The 9,385-nt window shown below is 40.9% G+C and overlaps 1 protein-coding gene across 1 annotated transcript; it reads right to left on the reverse strand.

Annotated features, from left to right (window-relative positions):
- Positions 1-1,765: 1,765 nt before the first annotated feature.
- On the reverse strand, positions 1,766-9,007 carry LOC133132888 (PHD finger protein 23B-like). Its single transcript, XM_061248684.1, has 5 exons — positions 8,479-9,007; positions 6,841-6,872; positions 6,028-6,120; positions 5,086-5,692; positions 1,766-4,513 (listed from the first exon to the last, which is right to left on the reverse strand). Exons 1-5 carry the CDS (start codon positions 8,504-8,506, stop codon positions 4,311-4,313), a joined length of 963 nt encoding a protein of 320 aa, XP_061104668.1. The 5' UTR covers positions 8,507-9,007; the 3' UTR covers positions 1,766-4,310.
- Positions 9,008-9,385: the final 378 nt, after the last annotated feature.

Genomic DNA, 9,385 nt, shown 5'->3' on the forward strand with positions numbered 1-9,385 from the left:
GTAATATTGAACATTATCCGATTTATTATCTGTGAAACGCAAACTCAATGGGCCTTTTACAGTATATATATATGGGCCTTTTACAGTATATATATAAATATATATATATATATATATAGGCCTTTTACAGTATATATATAAATATATATATATGGGCCTTTTACAGTATATATATAAATATATATATATGGGCCTTTTACAGTATATATATATATATATATATATATATATATATATATATATATATACTGTAAAAGGCCCATTGAGTTTGCGTTTCACAGATAATAAATCGGATAATGTTCAATATTACCATAATTTTTTTTCTTATTTTTGTTCAGTTATTTCTCAATTCAAGCGTTTTGTTCATGTAGGCTATGCTTAATTTTCTTGAATTAAATCAAAGATTTTGTCCACCATTACAGTATGCTATGCTGGCTAGCTATTTAAGACCCCTTTTCGGCAGTGGCATGACAGCGGGGCCGTTCTCTTTCTCTATACTGGTGGGGAAACAACTGCAGAAGAACAAGTATCAATACACTTCCTACTACTCAATTGTCATTTTATTAGTTCAATGTGGTAAAGCATAACATGTCCACCTTGTCAGGCTAAAATATTTGTGAAGTTAATTAAAATTATTAAGTTGAAAAGATGTTTGTCTAAGACAGGGGTGTCCAATCTTATCCAGAAAGGGCCGGTGTGTGTGCAGGTTGTTGTTTTAGCACAGGACTAAGACAGCTGACTCTACTCATTAAGGTCTTGATTAAAGACCACGATTAGTTCATTAGTATAATCAGGTGTGTTACTGCTGGGTTAAAAACAAAAACCTGCACCCACGCCGGCCCTTTTAGTATAAGATTGGACACCTCTGGTCTAAGAGGACAAAATCCACTTGATATATTCCCCTCTACGGTCCTGTCATTGTCACGTGTATGTGATTGACATGGTGAACATACATCTGACCAGATGAACACGTGGATCATAAGCATGCGTGTGTGAGATAAAATGCCATGTCGATAATAGTACTTTCAGGGGACGGGACCCCATCTGGAGCTAAAACAGCACAGCTTTACAGAGCAGGCCATGATGCACACATGGAAAGAAGAGAGTACCTCAAGGAGGGGAGAACTGGAGGGAGGCAGAGTCAGAGCATTGCTGCCGACACGCCTCCCACTGCTCCTTGACAGGCAGCCTGAGCCAGGGCCATTAGGGTTAGAAACTTGGTTCAGCCATTTAGACCAAATTGTGACCAAACTTATTAACTAATTTGCTCAAAAACTTCAAAAGTAAGGAGTCTTTTGAAGGAAATACGGATACAACACCAAAACAGTGAGCAGAGCAATGCAGAGAAGAAGAGTAGGCAGGATTCTTCCTGTGAGAGTCCGGAAACTAATACCGACTGCCAGTGCAGACTGTGACCAACGGACTGTCCTGTCACCCAGGGACAGAGGGGCCTGGCCAGCTGTTAGCCTACTCTGGCACCCCATCAAAAATATAAATCTCTACCTGTAGCCCAACCGTGCCAGCAGCAGGAGCAGGAGTTTTCGATCACATGCAGTAGACTTTAGAATAAAAGAAGAACCTACAGTATGTGTAGCAATGTTAATCTGTGCAAACGACAAATTAACAGAAGATACAGCAGCAATGAAACATATTTACATAGTATATTTACTATCAGAGAAAAATAAGCGGAAAGGTGTGTGTGTATATGTACGTCTTAAAATGTTGGATCACCAAGAGCCAGAACAGCTTCAGTGCTGGTAACAGCTGGACCATAGCATAGGTTTAATGTCTTCATGCTCATCAGACACACAGACACAGACACAGACACAGACACAGACACAGACACAGACACAGACACAGACACAGACACAGACACAGACACAGACACAGACACACACACAGACACACACACAGACACACACACACACACAAATTGTTCCATTGAGCTGGCAGCATTTTGGAATATTTTTTTTCATTGAAAACATAGTGATTGTATATTAGCTTATTTCTGTTAAATCATATTTTTGACAAAGGGTACTAATACATTGGAAGCCACTGTATACATTGTTAGCATATATGGTTTGCCAAATACTAAAATGAAAAATAAAACCCAACACACAAAAACTAAGTATCGTCAGCACACAAAGATAAATGTACAAACATTTTACAATTCTTCTGGGGGAAAATTATTTTGGAAAGGGGGGTATAATTATAGTGTTGTACTTAAAGTGATTTGAGAGAAGTAAAAAAAATGAAAATAAAGGTAAAAAAATAAATAAATTACAACCAACGTGGACAGAAATAAGCTTACAGCCTAGTTTCCTCTTTCTTCATACTTCCCACCCGACAGCAGACTTGCATCCTGCCAATAACTAATTCTAAAAAAATATTTTCACATATGATTCTTAACCGCATCTTATACGTTTCTATTGTTAAGTGACGCAACTTAAGAAAAGGCTCCCCTTACAGAATGCTGAAGACTGCGAGAGGAAAATTGGGGTCATAATTTTTTCTTAAAATAAGAAAACGTTTAAAATATCATCTTACACATCCTTGTTTTGAGACAATGTAATAAGAAATTGTAGTGCAAAGTTGGCCAAACTGCAGCCATTAGTACTTGTACTTGTATTAAAGTCAAGTTATGCAACACCAGTTAAGACTTGTAGTTGCTCTGGCATTCTATAAACCTATAACATAACATGAAATTACTGGAAGGCAAGGAATGGTCACAAAAATATTAATCATACCGAGAGCCAAATATATATTCTAATTTCTGAAGTTAATTTGAATTCCGTTCTTAAAATGACTTAGTTATTAGAAGCTGTTCTAATACTGTCAACTTGAATAGAGCCTTGGCATGTGCAGAAATACATAAAATTTGAGGGGTATTTCAGACCAGCAACCAATTTCCTTCAACACATCTCAACAGCAGCAATTCAAACAATCCCCCCCAAAAAGAAAAAAACCCCACAACCATTCAAATGAGCCACTCTGTGCCTTCACTTAACACACATTTAAGTTATGCTTCCGTTGTTTCAGCTTGAGATGACCTTGGGGTTAGTAGCCAGATAATAGGAATGGAAGTGGCAGAACTGGACAGCCCCTTTTTACAGTCAGATTCTTCAGAATGGTGGCAACATTTGTGTGCAATGACAGGGTTCTCACACCATGGAAATGAGAGATTCTGCTGGTTCACACAAACGGCAATATAACCCAGTACTATATGTTACAGGTTTAATTGAAGCTCGATTTCCACTTTAAGTGCCATAAGTTAGTGACAGGGCCCTAACAATGCATCATTATGCACACACAGAAAAAGGCACAAAAACAATCTCATAGAAACATCAGTGGTAGTCTGTTGGAGCTGCTCAGTACAACGCAGGCTAAACTGTTTAACCCTGTGTTGAAGGTACAAAAGGTCATGGTCCTACTGCTTAGCTTTTTTCCCCCAGTTTAGAGATGACACTGCCCATAATGCTAATTCCTATCTATAAAGACTGTCAATTCCGGACTAAATACAAATAAAGCTGCAAAATATGGCATGCCAGTTGGTCATGGGTGTATTTATGGACCGTTTTACTTATATAATCATGGTGAACCAAATGGAGAAGACCCTTTGAATAGTGAGCCAATCAGAGAGCAGGAATGGGTTAAATTTGAGGATGACTTGAGCTTCCATGTGAAGTAATCACTGCAGTGGAAAAGTTAAAGATGGCACTTTCACCATTCAATACAGAAACAAATGTAAGCAGTTATATTAAAACAAAAACAAAATAAATCAATGGAATTTAACATGCAGGGCTGACAGCATAACACATTCAAATGACAATGCAAGTCAGTTAGCCTCACATTTCAAACAAGGTTCTTTTGGAAAATAACTCATTTAAATCATACCATTAGTCCAAATAAATGGGCAAAGCACAATTTTGCCTTCCATGCAGCCATTGCAGATGTTACTGTGTTTGAAGAGGAGGGAGGTTTGAGAAAAAACATTAATAAAAACTGGGCTGCAAAATGGCTGCTTAGTTTGTTCTCCCTGTGTAAATTGATTGCATTCAGTCAAGGACTGGTTGGACCATGGTGTCTTGGTGTCAACTTGTTTAGAAATGGCAGTGGTGGCTTGTCATCCATCCAAGATGTGTAGAGGGCATTGGACAAACAGAAGCGGGAGTATACATAGTCATTGTGTATCTCCGAAGTAATCTTTGCCTGACTGAGAAAGGTTTTTCAGAAACATAGCTCTCTCAGAACACAGAGAAAGGATGTCTAGAGTGAGCAATGCAGGAAGACAGCCTTTATCCCGCACAGTTTTAGGGGTCCTTCTTCGGCCCAGACCGCCGGTCCTGGCGACAGTCCCTGCACTTGTGGCAGAAGAAGATATCAGGTACATTCGACTTCTTTATCTTGGCACAGGAGAGGTGCACCCAAATCCCACACTGATTGCATTCAATCATCGGCCGTCCCGCAAAGGGTTTCCCACAGTAACACGTGATCAAGTCCCACGAGTCATCACCTGGTGAAAGTAAAGACGAAGGTGAATGAGTAGGAAAAATTTGGGGTAAAAATACATTTTGAGGTTTTCAGTCTTAAGCTGGATGAAATTATCAGTGATACATCTTATTATTCTCTCACTCTAAGCACTAGTTCCCACAGCATAACTGCCAACACAACTTAACCCTGCCAGTCAACGGCAGGCTGCAGCAATCCAACAGGCAACACATCGATCTTGGTTCACTCCAATATCAGAGCAGAGTGAAACACTTTCAGCAAAGAAGAACAACCAAATAAGTAATTAAAGTGCCAAGGTATGAAACATAGCCAAGCCTTTGATGAACAACTATAGCAATGGACAAGGGTCTGTCTAGTCATTTTGCTTTCCCCGTTTGATTTAAGAGCCCAACATTTCCCATTATTCTGGGTTATGTTAATTCCCACCTTTGGCAATTGCCCATTTCCCTAAATGCAAACTATACCCCTGGCATTGGATTGACCGTTGTGAAAATGGCCTCTTACAATTTCTTGCACCCAACATGGAGCATTGCATATCAACGTATCCTTGGAGTCCCCAGCATAAAGGCCACTCACCAGACTCTACCATAATGTCCTCATCCGCAATCCAGGTCTCAGCCTCACTGGAGCTCATCTCTGCCTCTCTGGTGGATTCCTCCCTCAGTGCCTCCACAAGCCGCACGTTCCGCACACCCTCCTCTTCCTCCTCCTTCAGTCCCTCTCCCAGAACACGCTCCCCCGTTTGGGTGGGGCCCGTCTCAGAGTACGCCTGGAGCTTGTCCGAGTGTTTCAGTTTCTTCACAGATTTTGCCCCCTTGGGAATTTTGCTGTGCTTCATTGTTGCCCTTTTCTCACCGGCATGACGCCCCTCGTGCACACCTCCTCCCGTGCCCAGCGAGAGCTTTTTTAGCTTCCTCTCCTTCTTGCGCTCTGCCTTGGTCCTCGTCTGACCCTCGAACAGTGAGTCTTTCAGACGCATCTTCTCCAGGAGGAAGCCGTTGGAGTGCAGGCGGCTGAGACCTTTCCCCTTGTTAGCACGGGCCTTTTGGACAAACGTCCGGATGGTTCGGAGGTTGGAGCTGCCGCCCTCCTCCCAATTGCCCCCCATGGAGCTGGCGCCCCCATCCCCTGAAGCACCAGAGCCAAGTGGAGAACTGGAGGAAGATGGCGACCACTGGCTTTCCTACAAAAAACAGAAAAGTTTACATTTAAAAAGCAATTCTTAGCCATTTGGAATATTAGTGATGACTCATTTGAACAAATTAGAAGGTTTTTGAACAATGATTGGCTTAAATCAATGAATCTGATACATTTTCAGACCACCGCATTACTAATAACGGCTGGTTACAGGTCTGCCAAAGCATTTGTATTGGATTCAAGACAGGGCCTAAATGCAAAGAAAATAATAGTTATGGTTTTTCCACGTAAAAGCACACCTTATTCTTCTTTAGAAAATATGAGCTTCTTATACAAATGAGCTACCAATCTAAAAGAGAAAGAGGTTCCCACACCCCTTACCTCTTCAGGAGAAGGAATGTAGCCAGCATAGGCTAGGACAAAGCTGCAGAACTTGTTGAAGTCTTCCACCGTCCTCTTCCTCTTTTCCAGAGGCTGAAAGACAGCCAACATCAACAGTAAGCATCTAATGCACGTCTACATGGTACACTTTAAGTTGTGTACATTTGGTACATTTACAAGTTGGAACATTACCAGGATTCGGTTAGGAGAAACATGACAATCCATTATCATTTTTAAAAAGTATTGAAACAAAAATATTATTAATTTACAATACATATTCACGACCAAGAAAAGGTTTATACATTCTATACACTGCCATTAACTTCGAATAATAACGTCGCTACATTGGTGCATTATTGTTTGCGGGACCATTCACTGCAACTGCGGTTTCGTGTGGGACTGAATAAAGCGCTACACTACTACTGCTTCCTGGGCAAGCGATCTGAATATGAACAAGCACTTATTTCACTCTCTGTGTTTATGCTAGTTATACAGTGTAATTCGAAGCGGTGCAAACGTATGATGTGACGATGATACAGTGAGTGCAAAACAGCGAAAACCGTGTGTAATTTATAATGTTACACAACAGGATGGAGTGACATTTTCTATTGGAGCTAACCACCCAAAATAGTGTTTATTTTTAGACCCGGCAAATCGTTGATACAAAATTGCTTCGCAATAATTTGCGATGCGTTTCCTTGTTGAAGAGAAGCTAGGCTCGATCAGATGGATAACTTTGCATTCACTAGCAAACATGCATTACAAGCACAGAACTGTCTATCAGAATATTTAGAGCTAAATAAGTGCACTTACCAAAGGCTCCGTTTTGCATTTCCGTATTGGATCTGTTTATAAACGAGAAAATGATGCAGTTATTAGCAGCTGTGTTAACTGAGCCAACGAGAACGATTTAATGCAATAGCGCACGCAGGCAAACCCCCAAGTCGGAACATTACTATTGCCACTGCGGTGTCACTTTGCTAGCCGCATTTTGCTGCAACCAAACCAACCAAGCTCTAAATCTATGTTTAGCTCGTGAGTAACGTTAACTATAGTGTGGTTAGACCATCTATTATTTTAACAGCGCTTGTTTTGTTATCCTTTAACGAAATATCCACAATCGTCTGATTATCGAGTAACGCTAGCTAATTACTAGCTAGCTAGTTAGCTAAAGGTAACGTTAGATAATTTAGCGCCAGCACCAAATAACTCGGGAGTACATTGCACCCATAGGATTGCAACCAGCGCAACCAAGCCAAGTTAGTCATCCGAGTCAAACGGTTACTGAAAAGGCATGCATGTGCTAACGTTAAATGTTGTCTGGCGTAGAGCTAGCTACATAATAAAACATAGCAAGAGCTAACGTTAGCAGCTAGCTAGACTAGTTAAGATAGGATTAGACCAAGTTATAAATAGCTAGACTAACTTTAAACGAAGCTATATTAAGCATATTATTCAAACTGTACCTTAGTCCTCCCTCCTGATTTCCCCGCCCCCCTTTCTGATATCCCTATCCCTCTTGTCTAACCCCCAAAAACAAAATAATAATAATTGCACTTATGATGACTATATGTTTAGAATAACACTTCATGTGTATTTTACTAGTTATGGATGTGATGCTTTAACTTGTGGAAGAACCTATGCACTTGTAAATCGCTTTGTATTAAAAGTGTCTGCCAAATGACAAAAATGTAAAAAATGTAAATGTAAGCAGTCGTTTTGTTGGCCTGGTAACATGACGTTAAACAGCGAAATTATATGATGTACAGCTGGCAAACTAACGTTACTTCAAACGATATAAATTGACCGACACACATTAGTGTAGGAGACGTTGACCCCAAGCTAGTCTAACTAAAAGTTAACGTTCCAGCACAATTTACAGAAATCTGTTCGCCAACTAACTAACTAGTTAGCTAGCTACACCTGTGTGTCTCGCTAGCAACATGGCTAATAATATTGAACCTCTATAAGCAACAATCTATATGGCTAATAGTTAGCTTGTGTTAGGTAGCTAACTTAATCGATAACGTCAACTCGCCAGTGCTAACATACGAACTAGACTAAGCAAACCCCCAGTTCGTTTTTTGACCTTGTAAAGTTACTATAAGATTAACTGTTCGACGTTTAGCTAGTTGACATTAGCTAGTTAGCTACACGGCTGAAGGGACAATGTAACAAGCAATCTAATGTTACTAAAAAGGAATGTTCAGCGTTTGGCTCGCTAAGGACAATTAGCCAGCTAACTTAGCAAAAGTCAATCTGTCAAACAGTACGAGCTAACGTCAGCCAACTAGCCCAACTATAACATACCTAGCTAGCTAACGTTACCCGTCTTAGTTATATGTAGCTAACATTAGCTAGTAGTCGGTAATTTAGCCAAAGAGATAGTGGTGGCAAACGTTTTGCTAAATGACTAACAAATTAATAAGGATATCATTTTCCAAATTTTACCTTGATGCTCGTCCATAATTTCAAGCATTATCGCCCAAGAGGCGGCGTTAGTGGTGCGTTTTCCCCGGCTCTCCGGAGCTGCAGCCCCGGTCGGGGGAAGAGACAGCAACGGCGACGTGTAACTAGGATCACCGTTATGCTTTGAGTTCTCCGCTTTCTAGCTAAGTTAGAGTAACGTTACCTAACGAATCTTCAGCTTGGGCAGTGTCTGTTAATCCAAAAATTGAGAACATACGTCTGCTGACTTGCTAAGTAACGTTGGCAAGTGTCTTCATCCAATATTTTAGCAGACTAGCTCCTAGCTCGTCAGCAACGTATCCTCGAACCCCTCTGCAGATCAAAACAATCTATGAGGGCACTTATCGATCAACCGGTAGCCAGTCACTTCTGTGATGTAGCAGTGACAAAAGCGAAAAAAAGCATGTATTTTAAGTGCGATTCCCTTCTTTCACAGGAGATAACATTAGCTAGCTAGCGAACTAGCGAAAGTTCTGCGCGTGTCTGTCAGCGTCACAATCTTCCATCTGCTTCAAGGGTGGCCCCTTGTGGTGGGTTCGCTGAAGTGCCAACTTACATCTCTGTTAAACGGCATAGTTCTGGAGTGTTGTTGAATGTGGCCATACGCTTTCACGGCTACAGTGCAGTCCGAAAGTATTTGGACAGTGGTACAATTTCTGTACTTTTAGCTCAGTACTCCAGCACATTTGATGTGAAATGAAACCATAATAATGGGGTTAAAGCGTACACTGTAAGCTTTACTTTGAGGGTATTTACATCCGTATTGGGTGATCAGTGTAGGAATTACATCCCTTTCTGTACATAACCCCCCCCCCCCATCCCTATGTTCGGGTCACACTGGCAAGCTGTGAATGGAACTGCCTCAGCCTATCGTCAGACAACGATTACT

Source organism: Conger conger, chromosome 7 (assembly GCF_963514075.1).
Source record: "Conger conger chromosome 7, fConCon1.1, whole genome shotgun sequence".
NCBI lineage: Eukaryota > Metazoa > Chordata > Actinopteri > Anguilliformes > Congridae > Conger > Conger conger.

Bases quoted from the DNA above. Each gene is read 5' to 3' on its own strand.
- LOC133132888 (XM_061248684.1), bottom strand. From the start codon at position 8,506: ATGCTTGAAATTATGGACGAGCATCAAG. The intron at 5,693-6,027 runs GTAAGGGGTGTG...TGTTTTTTGTAG, and splicing joins ACATTCCTTCTCCTGAAGAG to GAAAGCCAGTGGTCGCCATC. The intron at 4,514-5,085 runs GTGAGTGGCCTT...TACTTTCACCAG, and splicing joins GGACATTATGGTAGAGTCTG to GTGATGACTCGTGGGACTTG.